This window comes from Thermobia domestica, chromosome 9 (assembly GCF_964235325.1).
Source record: "Thermobia domestica chromosome 9, izTheDome1.hap1.1, whole genome shotgun sequence".
Taxonomy (NCBI): domain Eukaryota; kingdom Metazoa; phylum Arthropoda; class Insecta; order Zygentoma; family Lepismatidae; genus Thermobia; species Thermobia domestica.
This window is the reverse complement of record NC_137462.1, coordinates 267,758,145-267,778,736: the sequence shown is the minus strand read 5'-3', so window position 1 is coordinate 267,778,736 and position 20,592 is coordinate 267,758,145. Positions and strand designations below refer to the sequence as shown.

The following is a 20,592-nucleotide window of genomic DNA, read 5'->3' as shown; positions in this document are numbered from 1 at the left end:
AGTTTATAGTTTCGGAATTTGGCGAATGCATAGGTAATCCCTAAAACCTTGCCTTATTTGGAATCTAGGGTGCCAGAAGAACATGCATACATCTAATAGTTTTGGAGATCTGACAAAATTCAAAACCATCATCTCCCCTAGGATTCGTCTTTCGCAAAACTCCGTCTTACCTATAGCCCAGGGTACACGAGGAATATTTCCATAAAATTTCAAGGTTCTATGCACAGTATTTTCGGAGATCTGTTGAGCGAGTCAAGTCAGTCAGTGAATTTATTTTTTTTACGTGTATATAAATATATTTTTATTTATTGTTTTTTTTTTCAGATCAATCATATTTTTGTCTTCCTTTTATTAATATAAAATACACTTTACATTAAGGTTTACAGTGTATATAGAAGAAAAGTAGTAAATAGCATTTTTTTTCTTTGCGCTGTTAAGCAACACTGATATTTCAAAAAACGATCTACTATTTACACGGAGTTCGAACCACTTTCTTTTATTGCAGTTTGGAGCACATTTTCCAAAGACAAAATTCAAGACTAAGAATTTATTAAGGAGAAATACAGAAGGTTGTTCGCTTTATATCCAACCATTTTTGACGGATACTCACCTTAAAAGATACCGCGACGCTACCCCCATCAAGTTCTATTGGACCCCACCTAGCATTGTGGACTATCGCAGTTTCCATTGCTGCTAGCTCTGGCGCAGAACAAGCATAGGAATTCTGTCCTACTCCTCCCTGCACGCTTTCCATAGACCATCCAGGGTATGCAGGCGGTGATGTTGGAGACGTTTTCAATAGTCCAAATGCGCAAAAATCCATTGGATTGGCATCTGGGCTTTCTACAGGAATGTCTTCAAATGGAATGACACGATTTCCTACTTGCTCTGCCATTTCCTGATAAAAACGTAGTGATGTTTTGGAGGTATGACTCTCCGACAGATAGGTGTCAGAGTAGATTCTTAGAAGTATCTTGCATTCACCTTCATTCACGTTTTTGTCCATCTTGAGTATCATCAACTTACCCTCATATCCGAATCCTGTAACAATCATAAAACCACGAGGGAAACTTTCCCTGTACTGATGAACAAAGTTGCTGTGGCCCTTGCATGTGATCGCTCGAATGTGACCACCAGCTGTGAGATGAACATATGATTCATCCATTGTAACAACTTTCTTCCTTTCAGAACCTGTCAGGTACTTTTCATACAGTTTCCTGGAGTTCGTCTTATGTTCGGCAATGTGACGCGGTAGCAGCCATTGTGTACATAAGCTTTCCTCACACACTTCAACCTGAGGAGCTTGCGAATTGTTTTGTTTACAGTTGACGATGCGAGGTGGGATCTGTGGCGCTATCATGTTGCGTCAGATTTTCTTGGCACGCCAATCGACGGATCCACCTTAGCACTACGGGTATGACTTGGCTTGCAGCACTTCTCCCGGTGGTTTTCGTCGGTGTTTTTCAAGAGCCTGTTGTGTAACGGGCCACAATAGCTTTCACAGTCGTCACTCCGAATGTTAACCCATTCTCCTGACACTGTTTCACAATGCGTACGTTTGAAAACTTACTATGGAAAAGAGCCATTACATAACCCTCCCAATATCAGTTGATATTCGGCGCCTTTGATAACAAACACACACCTACAAGGTCAGATACAACACTGCTCACGCCAACACTCATAGTTCCAGCATGATACGTAAGGTGGCAGCACCGAATCGAAAAGGGGTCTGATACATATGGAAAACGGGAAATTTTTCAGAGCTAACGTGAAGGAACAGACTGAGAATTATGATTGTGAATATCATATACAATAATTGAGTAGTTATGGCTTAGTTGCCCACATATTCCCTTGCCTACTTCAACTGATATTCCTTTGATATCATTCCGCACTCGTAGTTGTTATATCTTTTTGAACACAGACGGAAGAAACAGAACATATTGCAGTATTGCCTACCTAGCTATGATGGAGGATTTCAAATTTCCCCCGGGAGATAACGAGGACTAAACGTAGTAATACAAAAACCGGAGATATGTACTGGGAGAAATTTCTCGCTGGGTTACACCCTGAAATCATAACTGGTTTCAGCACTTTAGATTCTCAGAAGGGCGAAGCGAAAGATCTACTGCCGCCACTGATAATGGGTGAAAAATAAGTTTAATCATAACAGGAAGATTCGTCTCGGTACTGATGTGGATCTCATAGATGTATTACTTGAAAGATTCAAGATTTTCAAATTTTGCGGTTGTGAAGTAAGGAATTCTAAAATCCCAAATTTTCTTAGTTTCGCGATTTCGATAGCCAAGACTCCGAGACACTGTCCTTCCGACAATTCAATATGCCGGACGAAGGTACCGCCATTGAGCATTTCGACTAAAGTTTCGAGAATACGTAATTTCCGAGATTCCCTTCTCTTATAACTTCCGGCAGTCCATTACTTGAAGACCGCTTGTAAGATGGAGGTAGAAGTATAACTCATAACTATGTATTACTATGAGGTAGAGTTTAAGTAGTGAGTTCCATTTACTTCATATGTTCATCCGTTGTAACAGAATATCAACCTTGCATAACTCGAACACCTTACTTCAACTTACATTCAGGCCAGGAAAGAATTATATGAACTTATGAAGATGAAAAATGAAACTCACTGATCTTTGTTGGAAGAACATTTTAATTACAGGTTTGCTTAGGAACTCACTATAATACAACGTTAATGCTAGCTGCAATGTTCAATAAAGTATTCGCCATATCATGGTTTTATTTGCTGGTTGATTCTTTACATTTAAAACAAAATTATTCCTTTTTTCTTTCCTTTAAATCGAGTAATTACTCCTTATTTCTGTAGATGTAACACTCATCAGATCACCATGGGCTGCACAAATATAAAAATCGAAACTCTTTTAAGTCTTTAATTTCTTTACATTGTACAATGGTTCATGTATTACACACCCAACTTCACTTTTGTAGCCACATACTGAAATTTCCACCTCATTTAGTCGAGAAATAGGACTATTAAATTTCCATTATAACAAGAACTGATTTGTTCAGACAACGTGAAGATACATTACAATAATAAATTAATGAGGCATAGCTCTTTTCTTGTGTCTGAACTCAATCACTCAAGACAAAAAAGTGTGCCATAAACACATTCGAAATTAAGATGACAAAATCTACTTTTCGTAAAGTATCTATAGTACAGTTGTTGCAAATCAAATTGAGGTAACTACAAGTGGTAACAGCCTGTGATTTAGATTTCCTTCATTTCTGTACACCACGCTGAAGAATTTGATTAAAACACGTACAGTAAAAAGAAAAGAGGAATGTATTACAAAACATAAAAAAACAACGTGCAGACTTGATTATTTCAAACCGCAAACTGGAAGCCGAAAATATCAATTGATAACTTCACATTTATTAGATCTTGAACCTGCAATTTCATTTATGAACACAAGTAAAACTGCAATGGGGAGAAAAATATAAAAAATACTATTAAATCAACACACAAATTAGCCAACGCTATTTTCATTATTTTTTTATTATTGTTGTACATTCATTTTACGTTTAGCTGTTCATGACTCAGTAGGCTTATAATAATTACTTACGTTTTAAGTAAGTCTTTTTATTTTTATTTTTGGCAGCACATAACGCGTACTCTATTGAGCACGTTTTGACAGTTCACAGCCATTTTCGCTAAACTGCTAAGACTGCTCTTGTGCCAAACGCATCACGAATATAACGCTGTCCTTCAACTGATGAATACTGGAGTCTTCCAGCTTTTGGAATTATGTTCCACACTCCATGTTGGTTTCTGAAGCATCAAACTGCTTCTATTCTGTGATATTTACACTAACATATGGATATATGTGTGATGAATGTGACAGTTGATTTTCCAGATACATCAATATCACATGCTTGTTACTGGACCAGCAGCATTTTTCAGTCTAAATGATGCACTGGGTTTTCGTAGTATTTTCTCCTTTTTAACACTGCGTTCATTTCATGATGCACTGGGTTGTTCGTAGTATTTTATCTTGAACACTGCGTTCATTTCACAAGTCCCAGCTTCTTCGCCTCAATTTCATAAATAAGCAATCGCCACATTTTCACAACAAATACTTCAGCTTCTTCATCTAAAACCTGTCAAAAATAAATAGATAAATAAAAATAAAATAAAAAATACATACATATTACACAAGTATACACTACCGCTCAAAAATTTTCGAACACTCCGGATTTTTGTAACTATCTACTGTGATCCTATTATTATGGCACGAAAACTTTACTGCCCTGTATCAGATGTACTCCTACTTAAAGCATAGAATTTGACAACAGTTGAATTTAGGTCTGAGAAGTACTGCAAATGATATGTAGAATTATAATTCTTAAAACTGAGTCCAAGAAAGGATATTTCATATAGATATTACATACAATAAACAAACTGTGCAAGGCGAGGCAGCAAATTAAGTTTTGTTGAACGATGTAGATAGAGTAGGGAAATGCAGTGACAGAAATTTTAAAGAAAAACCAGTTTTCCAAATTTTGCAGTTCTCTATACCTTATAGATGTGCTCGCTATATATATATATATATATATATATATATATATATATATATATATATATATATATATATATATATATATATATATATATATATATATATATATATATATATATTAAAAAAAAATTTAGCAATGTTTACGACGGTCAATATACATCATTCTCTGCTCAATTGTCGCTCAGTTGAAGCGTATATGTAGGCCTCCCGGCAGAACATTGAAAAAATATAGGACAGTTTGGTTTATACAATAGAATATTATGCTCTGAAGCACAAATAAATAAATAAAAAAAGTATAAAAATGCCACCCTTCACCCCAATAGGCAACTGGAGACAAGATTTAGATTAGTACAGAATAAGGGTATATATAACCGTCTGCTTTTTAAACTTAATAGATCTGCTGCATTGTTTTGTAAAAAAGAAACTAACTGAAATAAATGACTTAATCAATGTATTTTTCTCTCTGAAATAAACAATGTAAAACAATTTCATTTATTATAGCTCTGCAAATTATATATATATATATATATATATATATATACACTTCTAACAACTGTTATACAACATAAATTTCAGGCCTTTTCCAGTTCATAAATAATTTCCAGAATTTTCACCCTTGTTCTGCTTTCCATGACTTTTCCCGGCCGTTTTCACAACACACTTTTATTTCTAGGTTCTCCAGGACGCGTGGGAACCCTGCATATTATGTACAGCAATATTGGAAGGCGCTGGGAAAGTTGGTGAATACCAACACACCTCAATGCCCAGCCAATAGTGCTGCAAACACTGCTGAAAGAAAACGCTGATACAGCTTGCGTTATAAGAAACTGAAGAATGGCAAGGTTCCTCAGTTAAGCTTCGCTGGGGAAGCACATAGGAAACAAAGGAAAAAAAAAAAAAAGAGTGGACCGGGAGGATAAGAAAAAGCATATTAAAACAAATAACAGTGAGAATTAGTGACTAGTCCTCAGAAATATATATTAAGACACATTTAGCAATTCAAATCACTAGAACTGCCCTTGGCTTGTATTTTTAATAATTCAATGACTGAAAAATACAGGAAATAAAGAACAAGGTTAAAATATCTATCTATATATATAAAAGAGAACGTACAAAATCCTTTGTCCGCTCATCACGCTAATACGGCTGAACCAATTTCTTTCATTTTTGGGGGGTTATTAGGATTTGGACCCTAGATGGTTTTTATCATATCACTTTAATTTTTAATTACCAGTGTCTTGAGATAATTGACCATTCAAGTGTCCATAACGTACAAATCCTTTGTTATTAGTTCATCATAGGTAAAAATAAACGTATTTATATGCAACCCGCATGACCGTGTCACTCGGCGGGTTAACATAAATGACAGGCGATATACAGCGGAAAATAGCTTGAATCTTCTGTTTAAAATTTTTTAATTGATTTGCTTATTTTTACAGACACTTTTACAATATGCCAGCACCGGGATGACCGCAGCGAAGCGGGGCGGGTTAACATAAATGACAGGCGATATAATGTTAAGATTTACTGCAATCTTCTATGGTTTTTATCATATCACTTGAAAGCGAAAAAGTAAAAATTATCTAAGTAACAAAGTTTATTGCGTTCCGGGGTGACCGCAGCGAAGCGGGGTGAACGCTGCTAGTAGAACATATATAGGGCAAATATACACCAATTTCCAAAAATAGAAAAATAGGACAGCTGGGAGGCTTGTATATGTAATGCACGTCGTTTCAATTTCAACGAGCAACAATGGAGCATACGAAACCATCATAACACTTTCAAAGTATGGTATTTTTGGCGTTTTAAAGGTCAGCATATTAACAAGCTATAAAGAACTGCACAATTTGGAAAACTACTTTCTTTTTCAGACTTTTGCCACTGCGTTGACTCTCTATGTCTACACTTCAAATAAAGCTAATATCTTTTCTCACCTTTCACGTTTTTGTTTATACTATGCAATATCTGTATCAAATTGTCTTCTTGGTTTCAATTTTAAGAATTACAATTTGACATATCATCTGTAGTAAACCTTTTGAGCGGTAGTGTATATTATTGCAATTACTAAAAAGGAGAACACTATAATGAACACAAAATTATAGAATTAATGTAACTTTTTATCATTTAACTGTGATTTGTTATCGAATGTGGGGGCTGCGGTGGCTCAGTGGTAGAGCGTTCACCTTTGGAGCACGGGGTCCCTGGTTCGATCCCAGCTCGCGCCAAGTGAACTTTGTGGTGTACAAACACCGTGTGCGTGGGTTTCCTCGGGGTACTCCCGTTTCCTTCCACTTCATTTCACCATTTCATTCATTTCTCATTATCACCGTCTCCTTTAGCCTAACCAGCATAACTGTGGGACGTAAAACTCAAGATTTCATTTCATTTCATTTTTATCGAATGTGAATTAACTATTAAATGAAATTCATCCTCCTGAGTTGCAATTAGTAGGTATCCAAACCTCTCCAGGCTTTTGCGAAAATTTATTAATGACAACGCTTTACGAACATATTAGTGCCAGTTTCGTGTAAATAGTAACTACTGATGTTTTGCTTCGTGCACAATAAAGAATGAATGAAAGAAAACTAAGCTAAAGTTAGCCTTTAAAAACAAACAAACAAAAAAAAAAAAAAAAAAAGTTTAAAACTGACTTCCGGTTATTGAAAAATAACAGCCACGTCTCTACACACAGTGATTAAAAGAACCCTCTTCTACCAATTGTGTTCCCTTTCCACGTTTTATTGACAGAAATCTGTATTATCATATAAAAGAATAGAAGTGAAACGCTTTCAAACAAAGAACTACTTACTTTTCAAATATTAACAAAAATACGAAGAATTTTAGTAGGAGTAATGTAATCCGCTGTAGTAGTCTACTTTTCGTGCACTGCCACAATACGGTATAAATTCTTGTTTTAATCCTCACCTGGGCACTACAGAAGATTGTTCCGTGTACATGCACTTAAGTTTGATGTGCCTCTACAATCAACAGGCGTGCGCTCTAGCAAAAAGCAGCACTTTTGTTTTAAAATTAGTTACCCCGCCAGGAATCGGAGTGAAGTACGTTCAACAATGCAATCAACACTCCTAATGAGAGGAGTTTTGTATATCATGCCCATTTTCCAGAAAGAGCTCATGGATAATGAGACTGTTAGTGTCCAGACAATGGTCTGATTTTCATTATTTGAATTACATTTGTCTTTTTTTTTTTTTTTTTTAAACTAGAAATATCTCAACGACAATAAAGAAATACACATGGAAACTACAAGTTATTTTGTCATTTTTATCAGGATCATTAAAACACATAACTGACATATTCATGTTTACTTATGTTATTGTGAAGGAAGAAGTTATCGCATTCCGTACGTTTGACTTAGTATTTACCTCAAGAAATGTCATGTCATACCGCCAGTAGTGATGTTCGATTGGGCCTCTAGCAATGTGAACAATCGCTTCATATGTAATTTTCATTTTAGAAAACTGCACGAAATACATTCAATGCCTGTTTTCTGGTGCATTTGGGGTAAAAAACGGATGAATGTTCCAATAGTGTGGCTTGTTGCGTTATTTATGCGGAAAATAGGTCAAAAAGTTTGTGGAATTAACAGTTAAATTTTTGTCAAATATACGTACTGCCAAGTTCCCAGCACATCCAAATCCCACAGTAGCCATGGTTCTCTTTGGGAAAGTTGTCCTGTTATGTAAGGCTAGGTCGCTGGATCGCTAGACCGTATCTTCTATTTGACTCTGGTGCGACCATATGCTTGTCACTTGCTACGTGCAGTTCATACTATTTGTGGCAGTTGGCCTTTCCTTTGGCGCTGTGCCCGAGGTTACAGATGGAGTACACGGGCTTTTACGATATCATGCAGCCTTAGAGGTTGATGAATGGTTCTGGAGATACATGAACATTCCACATCATCTCTTGTAAAGATGGGTTGTCATCCGACGTATGTTACGCAGCACTTCACTCGTCACTTTCCCCTGGAGTCCTCTTGCCTTCTGTGGGTGAATGTTTCTCCACAGGCCCTATGCTATGTGTAACGAGTTACTATGGAATGAACGAACACTTTTTCGAGGATCAAACCAATGTTTCAACAGTTCACAACCTGTTATACATGAGCTTTGCCTGGAAAAAGTGCATGATATACTTTTCAGCGGTTTAGTTTCAGGAATATTACACTGTTACACGCATTTCACTCCGATTCGTAGTAGAAAGCCACAACAATAACAAGTATGGCTCTTTGCTACATTACTACAGTCCATACCTACAGACTGCAGTGGCGCATCGAACTTAGCTGCACGTGTCCGAACCAACCTTCTGTTGTGTCATTGAGTATAGTACATGATGCCAAACACCACCGGAACAGTTTCTCTGTACTACTCGCCTGTCTTTACTCAATAATTGGGGGGGGGGGTGTCAGTGATGAGTGGTAGAGCACTTATCTCTGGTGCGTGTGGTTCCTGGTTCGATCCTCGGTTATAAATTCGTAGCGGATATCATGTTCGTGGGTTCTATCGGTTCACGCATTCTCATTCCACCAACATTCACTTGACTTAATCGTCGGACGTTAAGCTGAAATTTTATTTATTTATTTATTTAATTAATTATTATTATTTTGTTTACTCAGGCACCTACAATCCTAGCTTTGTTACCAAACAAATCATATCATGAATGTAATGGTAAAAGATAACTGTCTTTTGAACGGAATTGTCCGAAGAAAACGCTGAATTTACAGGAATAATGATTATACTTTCCCAAAGTAAACCTGAACTGGGGAATGCAACATTGCTCATAAATATTATTATTATTATTTTTATTTTTTAAGTATGAAGTGTTGATTTTATTCAAAAAATGCACGATATGTGTACGGTAGTAATATTCTGTTGGTATCCCTATTTTGAATTTAGAACTATTCAAGAAACTTTATGTAAAACCCTTTCCACTCACTCACCCCCACACACGTAAGTGAGGTGTTAACGTACAACCAACCGTCATATGATGCATTCGTACTTGGTTTCTATTTGTAAATTGTATATCTATAAAATGATCGTAAATAGTCCCCATTCCTGCAATTTTGGCGTTCTAGAAAGAACTAAAATGGGGTACTCTCCTTTCAGAAGTAGTCACACTTTTAATTGGCAAGAACTCTTATCTACTGTTACTTGTAAGAGACAAGTCATCTCCCGGATTGAGGAAGTTTTCAACCAAATCACCTAAGACACTAAATACAAGTTTTCAAGGATCAAAAGTTCTTTCCTGTTGAAAATACTTCTTAAGTACCTGTTTTATAGAACACTACCTAATACAAGAATTATTTTTTAAACAAAGTTGGATAGTCAAGTTATGAACACTAACACGGTTGCTAAATAAAATTATAATAATGATAGTAACAAAAATAATAATTTGAACAAGTTTGTTATTAATTACTAACTGATACCACGGGATACATATTTAATAACTGTATATGTGGCATGCTCCACCTGTTACAGATTTTAGCCTTTTGGATGTTTTAAGGTATGAGAATTTTTTATTTACAGTAAAGGTTATTACTTCTCTGTATACTACTTAGTACTAGAAGGATGTACTTGAATTTCGCTTTCAGGAACTTTCGACACCCAACAGGTCTTCTTAGATATATATCGCTACACATATAATGATAATAATAATAATAATAATAATAATAATAATAATAATAATAATAATAATAATAATAATAATAATAATAAAGAAAATTAATTTCAAAAGCTCGGAGATCCGACTTTGTAACGCTAAGAATTTATCTGAACGAATTATCTAAAACAGAAATTTTCACATATGTATGCCCTTCTGATTCTGAGGTAGCAAATGTAAATGCATTCTATTTTGGATGAAGACTTAAAGTTATTCTTACCATTTGTACATCATCCAATATACTTTGCGGTGGACTTCCAGCTAAAACTTTCGAACATATAAAATCAACTAGAGTTGGTTCAGGTTCACCTATGTATTCTATAATCTTCTTGTTAATCCATGGCCGTATACGCTTGTCCATTAATTGCTGCCAAAGAGATTTGGGAAATCAATTAGTTCAAATATACGCAATAATTCAAACTCATTCCAAACAACATAAACCTACTGAGAACCAAGTGTGAATAATACATTTAGCCATCATCTCTTTCCATGGCAACCCTCAACAATGCATTTCAGCCATCAGACTAGTGCTGTTCAAATTATTCGAACAATGAACTATTAGAATTTTAACAGCAGTACATTAGACCCAAGAACTTTTACTTTACTTCTATTTGCGTCTATGTTCCTGAGAGTGAAAACCAACCGAAACAAGAAGAAAAGATTATGGTATATAAACACAACATTTCGACGGAGATGATGGGTGTGATTTATAAGACACCTTTGCGTTTAGACAACTCAATCATAGGTTTCGATTTTTTTTTTTTTTTTTTTTTTTTTTTTTTTTTTTTTTTTTTTTTTTTTGAGACTGATAGCCGTTCCTAAAGAATTAAAAATATATTTTAAATGTTTACTACTTACATATCAAATAATACTGTTAAGTACTTACGAACATTGTTAATATATATCTTAATGGAAACCTATAAATATACACCACACACACAACTACACAACAATAACACAAGTTTGTTACAAAAAGTAATAAGACCGAATTCGGGGGAGAGGGGGACGGGGAATGTATTAAAGATATCACTACACATCGTTAAAATTCTTCAAAATACGATCCTTGGGCATCGACACACTTCTGCCAGCGAGTTTTCCATGTTTCGCAGGCACACTGGATTTTTTTTTTTTATGTTCTTTGAGCAGTGCACCGAAACCGCTTTGACTTTTGCTACAGTCCCATGACGGTGTCCTTTGAGGGCTGCCTTCACTCGGTGCAACAGAGAAAAGTTCGCCAGTGCCAGATTAGAACTGTAGGGAGTCGGCAATAGGTAACAGACGTGGGGCCTCTCTTAATTATTTGTGGAGATGACTGTGCAGGATGGAATAGAAAATATAGAAAGAAAGAAAATGCTGTGAGAAAAAAACAACATGACAATACAGATAAGCTGTGGATAAACAGAAGAAATGAATTAAAATGGATAAAGTTATCACAAAGCAGTCAAGACTTGGGCATGTTGTAGGAACGAGGAAACTTAGAATCGTCTAGGCATCATCATCAAAGAAAGCAGATACAGATCTAGAGGTAGTTTAAGGCGAGTAGCATGAAGCAGACACTCTACGAGAAGATAGCGAATAGTGAGAAATTCACCACAAAGGGCGCCGAATTCTGACCACGCAACAGATAGTCATGGATGAGGTGACTAGGCTCGAAACGCAAGTATGCTGATCTCTCTTCGAGCTGTGAGGTACGGAATCTCGTGGCCTAAACACCAAGCTGAGGCTTGACAGCCATGCAAACAGAACGAAGATCAGAGCTGCGGAGTGGTGACTAGTAGGCAGGTCCTGTAAGAGCAGCTTCCTTGGCAGCAAGGTCATTAGCTTCATTGCCCGAAATATTAACATAACCAGGCATTTAACAAAAATGTAGATCGCAGCCTGCAGCACATAACGAGCGGCAAGAAAGTAGTGTTGAACACGCGGATGCATAGTCGGTAACGCTACATAAAGCATTGCTGGAATCAGAGCAAAGAAGAACATGACAAAGATGACGTCGATGAATATATTTATAACAACTAATTCAGCAGTAAACGCCGTAGAGAGAGGATGGAGACGTACAGTTGTGTCAGAAAAAAATGGTTTCATTACTTTTTATATAAAGCCTGTATACCTCTACAAAACATACACAACTACAGTCCAATAGACAAAAGACAAAATCACATTATGACTATCGAACATTTATTTTTGTAACGTATCATACGTGATGGACGGAATATAACAACAAATTAAATCCTGCAAACGGAATAATGTAGTTTGTTTCCACTGAATTTTCCTATGATTTTATGATGATTATTTTTTTTTTTACTTTCCTAGAACATCGGGGTGAATTCAGATATATTTTTTTTTTTTAATCTCAGACAATCTTAACGGAATATAATAAGTCAGATTCAGTTTAAGATTAGTTACCAGCAACTTATACCCACAATACTACTTTGGCGTATATGCCCTTCTTTTCTGATGGGGCCCAACAGCCTCGGCGCTTATATTCCCATTAAACGTTCGTGATGTGGTTTCTGTGCTATTCAATGTATGCATGTATATAAACATTGAATAGCACAACGTTTAATGGGAATGTCAGCGCCGAGGCTATTGGGCCCATCTGAAAAGAATTGTAGATGCACTAAAGTTCCCTTCCAAATTCTGAACACAAAATCTAGTAATAAACTTTACACACTACAAGCTCCAACGTTAGCTTCAACTAACGCCAACTGAATTAGAAAGTAAGGTCATGCACATTTCTTCATTTAGTAAAATATTTTCTACTACTCTTCTTTATGAGTCATGCATTATTTTAGACTATTTCTTTTTTCACTGTCAATTTAACAACTCAAATTTTCTAAAACAATGAAATACAAAATTTACAGCAGTTTGCTAGAAATGCTACTCACGTTATCTACAGCATCCCAGTCAATGGGGAACGCAAACAATGCATTCTTCTCTGTAGGAATTTTGTCTATAAGTGTTTTAATATGCTTTCTCTTCTCTTCTTGTGACTTAGCTACCTCCTCTTTCTTTTCTTCTTTCTTCTTTTTATCTTCTCCATAGTCTACAATTAAAACACAATATTATTTTAACTTAATACATTTCAGCTATCAAAATCAACAAATTCTGATATAAGACAGATCAACCAGGATATCATTAGTACCAAAACCTAGAAATGTTGGACCCAAATTTCTTGTGGTAATTTCATTTTGAAAACAGCGAGTTTTAACTTTTTTCTTTCTTTCTTGAGAGAATGCGACTTTCAGATACTAGACCAAGTTTTCCAATTGCTTTGAACCACTTATCTATATTTGACGTTCATACCAATCATAGTAGCACCCGGCAACCACGACTGCTATTACCACGAAATTAGTTATCAGCTCCACAGCAGGTGCTGGAAGTACCCCCAGTTTTGATTCAAACACTGGTTCACATGTTTCACCATGCTGGCAGCAACTTTACGAAGAGTAGAAGTGTTAATGTTCTCAATAGCACAGCGAATGTTCGTTTCCAGGTCTTGTATAGTTCGAGGATTGTTCTTGTATACCTCTTGCTTCAAGTAGCCACATAGAAATGAATAGCAGTGTTGCTGGGTGCATGTAAGTTTTATCTTGATAATTTTAAAGGTTTTTTTTTCGCTGTTTTCAGGAATTGCATAATGTGGACAGATCCTTAACACACCTTTTGATGCACTAAAACATCAGCAAAATTGCCAATTCAGAGTGTTAATTTATGAAAACTACGATTTCCCTAGTTTCCCCTTACATAGACCTCATCCGATTAGTTATCGGTGGAAATGAAAAATTCTTTTTTTCTGCTTCATTGTTTCTAAGCTACTCCAACTAAACAAACTGAAAATTAACGACAGAACGTCCATAGTACGAGTTATAAGCCAATTTACATGTTTTGCAAAAAATTGATTTATGCCTTCGGTTACATGTGGCTATAGTGTGTGGTTCCTAGTGTACTTCAATCGCTGCTTCCTGGTTTACAAATATATGCATGAACAAGGTTTCATTTTGGTATAACCATTATTTGTGTATCGCTCCAGGTTCAAAATCTATTATCCCAAAATTGGGTTGCATTGCATTGTATATTGGACAGCCTCTGAGATTGTCCTATATACTTACATATGCTGTATATATTTATTTATGAGACACAGTATCTTTAAAAATAAACACCTATTTCCTTTCAAACTTTTGTTAAATGTCTCATGTTCTTTGCTAAAAGTGTCTAAAATCTTACTGCAGCAACTTTTTGAAACAGACAAATGTCTCATACTTTCATACTTGATATCATTATAGTCTTAAATAAATAAGGTGAATATATGACTGAACCATGTTAATTCAGTTAAACAATGCTGAACGAAAATCCCTTAAAACTAAATTCATTTTTCGTACAATTATCTCCTATAAAACACACAAGCTTAAAAAAGCTTTCTTTACTACTTTTATGGTACTAACCGATTGGCACAAGTTTCCGTTTCTTGCCAGATCCCAATGCACTATCCTCATCATCATCAGTATTAAATACTTCCTTGACATCGAGTTTTTTCTTTTTGGTAGTTGCTCCTGGGGGCGCTTGAGAGTTCCACGTTTTCAGTCCTGTAATAAGTATGGTTTTCATTTACAAATTACACCAAATAAACGATTAGTCTTTTTGTCTCATAAGCTGGAGATTCTAGTTCGAATTTCGCAGTAGGACGTTCTCATTGAGATTTTTCATCAGTTCTACCACGTGAATGCTGACACAATATTTTTAAAAAATATACACATATTGCCTTTCAAACTTTTCTTGTTAAATGTCACATATACTTTGGCAACATGTCTAAAATCTATGGTTAATGAATAAGTAAATAATTCGTTGTTTAAAGCAAAATGTATAAAGAATAATATATAACTTATCTATTCTTTAACATCATTCATATGTATAAGTATGTGATCGTACTTTTGTACACTGTGTAACCGTTTATTGCTTCCCAGTCCTTGAAGTTCAACACTGAATATTGAACTCAGTACTGCTGGTAACATTAAAATTTCAATCTGGCCTGGAAGACTAGTAATGATTACATACCTCGGTGAAAGTAATTACTGTTCGGGAACCTACTACGTTAAAAAGGAAGATTCAAATACCCTAAGTGGTCGGACAATTGGACATTTTTAATACTCGTAGTACATAGGAAAAGACTGTAACGTAAATCTTAAGTATGGAGGCTGGACATGCAACGATGTAGGAGCAGCATTAAATATCAACAACCATATAAAAGAAATTGGAATACATCACCTGGATACTAAGTATTTATTGTATATTTCCAGAAAACAATATATGAAAATATAACATGAACACTTGCACGCATTACGCACGATATTAAGACTATGAATGATTAAAACACTTACAATTTTAAGTGCTTTAATCACTCATAGTCTTAATATCGCGCGTAATGCGTGCAAGTGTTCATATTTATATTTTAAAACACATATCTTATTACTATTATTCTGCCCATTCACTGGTATTCTATAACTTGGAATTGATATCCCTTGAACAAACTGATATTTACTTCACAAGGGGAAGGGAGTATAATCCAGGGAATCACTGTCGGAGATGGAATTTGCGATTATCCAAGACTGCGTCAAATTCTCCTGTGCCATGATAATTCTGTTAGCCCTCCAAGTGGCTTGAAAATGGGTGGCTGGACTATTACAACTGTCCGATGAATAGCCCGACAGTGGTTTTACATCATGCATCCAGCGAATGCAAGAAACGATTTTACCTGCTCCCGCAACTAAAAACCATTAACTGTCGCTTTAGAGCATCTTCACTGTATTATAGGATTTATGTATATAAAATATGAACATTGAACACTATTGTGCTATATTTAATACATGAAGAACGACTTAAACGAGGTTCCTATAATGGTGTATACGAATGCACTGCCCTAATAAATACAGTTTCTCACCGTTGGGTTTGGGCGTTATCTGCAAAACTGGAAATTCCCGGTGTTGGTAGTAGCCTCTTTAAGATGTTACTAGTAGGTGTATGAAAATCTATAGATGGACATACGATGATTTCCTTTAGACTGATATACTCAGTTTGAGCAACACTGAAAGTCACTACGCACTTTTGCTTGCTTGAGAATTATGGTCAACTGGTACTTCTCACAGTTTATAATTTCCTGTAACTATTTCCAACCAAATTCAATGGAAAAATGTAAGGAATTGATTAAATGTTTTAGGTTTACAATACACAAGAAACTATTGGAAAAGAAATAATAATAAATTTGTGTGTTTCTTCAATGTATTATCGTTCATTTGACTTTTAGCCCAAATACGCTTTGCAATTCACAAAACACTATTGTTTCTACGCGCTATTTTGCGTATTATCAAGAATTCGTTGCTGACAAAACGTCTGGAAAACACCTGGCTGGTCTGTATTATTATTATTATTATTATTATTAATACAGTGCTCGTTGAAAAAAGAAACTTATTGATTTCAAAATATTTTAACTCTCGCGTTCCTCATAGAAAATGAGAAAATGTTACGAAGAACTAACTAACTCTATAGCCTGCGGAACCCGGAGGTTCAATGCCGCATTCACAAAAGCTGTAAACTGACTTCTGTCCTTACGCAACTAGATCCAGTTTCTACTTTGGATTCCTATTTCTGCAAGATTCTTCTTAATACTGACCTCTCATGTGCACCTAGGTCTTCCTAATGGTCGTTTTTCGATTGCACTTCCAGTTAAAACTGAAAGCGTTATTACTTTCTTCCATTCTGGCTACATAACCTACCCACCTGTATTAGGGTGGTCCTTATTTCTAAAGTTGTATATATTTGAGACCGCACCCCTTAATTTTTTTCCTTTTAATGAGAAAAGTATCCTGTGTAAATTTGAGTTCGTTATGACGACGATAAATGGTGCCGCAAAGTCAATTTAATCTTTGTAGGAATACGATTTAGAAAATAGTAGCTTCCCATGTTGCTCAACAGATGACAATGCGTTCACAGGCTTAAAATCTTGTATTTAGTTCCATTTTATGTATAATTTAGAGGAGATTTATGAACAAAATTAAATTGGAAATAATAAACAAATGTCAAGCAATTATTTTTTTTTTACAACTATTGACAACTAAACCGTTCTCTCTCTTTGCTTTTAATTACAACTCTACTTGTAACGAAAATAACTTTAGACTATTTATAATGTGTATTGAAATTTTGTCATTTCGTATTTGTAGTCTTTTGACATGATAATGTCAACGTTATTTTCAGAGGATTGAAGTTTCCTTGTGGGTCTTGTATAATCACGTGTGCTTAAATAAACAAAGTGATCGTTATGTGTTCAATGACTACTGAATACAGTTATCGCAGTGGTATTTACCTCGTTGGTAATATGAGTTAACATATATTGGGTTCTAAGTTAACGTCCAACAGACAAGTACTTAGTGCGTAACCTTTAAGAGAGAGTGCTCGGTTAGCTGTTCGAGAAACATAAATGTTTTGGTCTATAGCAAGAATACCGATCAAGGATACTCGCGACAATAGGGGGTCTATCGATAAACTCATTGGATTGTACGAAATGTGGCGTCGGTTTCAAATATCAAGTATAAGAAATGGTGAAGGGAAGAAGAGACAAGACACATATTTCTTAGATATGTTAGCCGATTTATTTCATATAGCGCAATTAAATGCTTTAGACTTAATACAAATTCAGGAGGACAAGGAATTCCATAAATCTCAAACGCAAAAAGGACGTTCTGGAAATTGGTAGGGAGGTTGGTAGGGCGTTTCTAGAAAGAGTGCCCAAGATTTCAACACATTCATTTTGTTATAGAAATTTCTGATCGAAGTGTCAAGTCAGTTCTGTGCAACACGAAGAAAGATATGCTAGTTTTTGCTGTTCAAAATTTGGAAATGGAGCATTGCAGAGAAGATTACAGAGAACTTTTGGAGTTAACAATATTTTTTCTATGAAATACGCCTCCTGGAGGTATTTCTTTCCGTTTCCTTGGAGTTGTACATCAGGGAAGTAGAATGGGAAAAGCCTTATATGTCTTAAAAATATTTCTCTTCCGTAATTAGTTTAAATTAAGTGAGCGGGAAGAAGGACTGCATCAAATGTGCATTTGTCTTGTTCTATTGCATGTGCAAGCGTAGTTTACTTGTTCCAGTGCATCTCGTGCACCACATCAAGATTTTCAATTATGAAGTCTTCAAACGTACGAACTCAAACTCTGATACCTCGAGAGTGGCTTTATTGAAGTTTTCCTGCAATCTTTGGTACCTCTCAGAGGAGTGTGTGGCACTTTCATTTTTTGACGAGAATGTCAGTAATGAACAAAAGAGCTGGAAAATATAAAAATGGTAAAAGTTCATATAAAACGATGAAGCGATTTGAACTGCACGCTGGTGAAATAGGTGGTATTGAAGGAAAAGAAATTACAGATTTTCTGACACGAAGAAGTTCTTTGAAATTTTTCGGATTTCTATAGGTGTTTTGCGCCTTGATCCGGTTTGCTGGTCGACAAATAATGAATTTCTTTTCTGGAAAAAAGTAGTTGATAAGTCGTATGTTACAAATGACGCAGCCGAAAGAGCGTAAACGTAATAGATTATAATGCAATTCTAACTAGAAATGACGAAAAGAAGCAATTCCTTTTGCAAGTGGTCCAAGACTGTAGAAATTTGTTTCTAGGAAAAGCTACCTTGTGTAAAAAGCAAAAGTCATCGTTAAGTCGATCTACATTTCTCCATTTAATATCAGCCACTATCATTTTTATTGTATTTACTAGCTGATTGATTCCTAACTAATGTAAATTTTATTTAAGAAACAAGTGGCATGAGGCAAGATCCAAATATTTTCTCCACAGTGGTTCATAACACTATGTATTACTATAAGTACTATATGTACGGACGATGATTATGATGTTGATAGCTTGTTGCCTGATAACCAACCGACTGTATTTGTATACCAGTCAATTCTGAATTACGAAGGAAAACTTTATATTGTTCTATTACATTTGTGATAATTATTATACGTTTATTGACAAATAGTAAATTGAAATTTTAATGAATGGATTTTTCACTTTTCAGAAATCAAGTGCTTTGCGGCACGGGTTAACGTTCATGGATTTTTGTGAAATTTTGTATATGATGTTTTTATTACTAAAGGAAAACATATAGGGGGTGCGGCGGAAGAAATCTGAAAATTTATTTTTTCCCATACACCTAAGGACCACCCTAACCTGTATCTCCTAGATTTAATGACCCTAATGATGTTTACTAAATGGTATAAATTATGTAGTTCCTCGTTATAAGTTTCCGCCATCCCCTATTCCCTTTCCTCTTGGGTCCGAATATTCATGTCAGGATCTTGTTCTCAAATACTTTTAGTCTACAATCTTCCCTCAGAGTAAGCGATCATGTTTCGCAACCATACAAAACAACAGCCATGATTATAGTATATTTTTGCCTTCAAATTCCTCGACAGAATTCGCGACGAGAGATTCTGAACTGAATAATAACATGAATTCCCTGCTTTCAGTCGACGAAAAAATAAATGCTGGTTAAAAATGTATTGTACACTCAGGGTAAAAAAATCATGGAACCGTGGGTCGGTTACAACTGTTTGAAAATGTGATGAATCTTGTGCGAAAGTCAAATTATTCTCATGTTATTGTTTTAATTAGTAAAATCATATTCATGGCATATATATAGGGTGTTTCAAAACAACACCGACAACGTTTGGGAGGTGATAAGACTAAAAGTATAGACCAACCTGGGTGCACAAATGCTTCCTTTCGGAGTTATAGGTTGCCGAAAACATGAAAAAATGAACTTTAAAGGTCCATTGCTCCAAAACTATAGGGCCTACCGTAGTCGGGTCAAAACTTTACTAAGGAACTAATATGTGCTCTATCCAAAAATACATGTTTCAGAATCCTGCAGTACTTCCGCAACAATTTTTATAGAGGTAGTTAGTGAGTTCTTCAGATTATATGCTCGTAACCAAACTGCCTGTACAAAAAATGCTGCGTGAGTACCTTAGTTCATTATTTCATGTTTGTTGATATTTGTTTAGAACGGAAAATTCTCCGGAAAAATATAGGGGAAAATTTTCTGAAATGGAAAATTTTCCACCTCACATCACTATGTGTAGATAACTGATAAGATTAAATCTGTGAAGACAAGATGTTTTCATGGTTAATTTACGTACATTAACAAAAAGGCATTGAATTAGATCAATGCTCAATACAGGGCCGTCCTCTTTGTGGGCAAGCGGAGTAGTTGGCTCCACGCTCCGCCTCCCCATAGGAGGAAAGACAGGTTAAGATGACTTGAAGTATTGTTTAGCGTCTTGTTCAGCACTATGGCTCTATGAGACGTG

At 35.6% G+C, this 20,592-nt stretch overlaps 2 protein-coding genes across 6 annotated transcripts in view; both read right to left on the bottom strand.

The window, feature by feature from the left end:
- Positions 1–311: 311 nt before the first annotated feature.
- Positions 312–2,524, bottom strand: LOC145660685 (uncharacterized). Its single transcript, XM_081726030.1, has one exon. It carries the CDS (start codon positions 1,358–1,360, stop codon positions 551–553), a length of 810 nt encoding a protein of 269 aa, XP_081582156.1. The 5' UTR covers positions 1,361–2,524; the 3' UTR covers positions 312–550.
- Positions 2,525–3,516: 992 nt separating this feature from the next.
- LOC145660684 (RNA-binding protein 25-like) overlaps positions 3,517–20,592 on the bottom strand; it is a 117,637-nt gene continuing 100,561 nt past the window's right edge. For all 5 annotated transcript variants that reach the window (XM_081726024.1, XM_081726027.1, XM_081726029.1 and 2 more), the window contains 4 exons: positions 14,675–14,815; positions 13,118–13,275; positions 10,450–10,596; positions 3,517–4,137 (listed from right to left, as the gene is read on the bottom strand). In XM_081726024.1, coding sequence (XP_081582150.1) covers positions 4,045–4,137; positions 10,450–10,596; positions 13,118–13,275; positions 14,675–14,815 — 539 coding nt within the window. In that variant the 3' untranslated portion in view covers positions 3,517–4,044. The remainder of the gene's footprint in view (positions 4,138–10,449; positions 10,597–13,117; positions 13,276–14,674; positions 14,816–20,592) is intronic.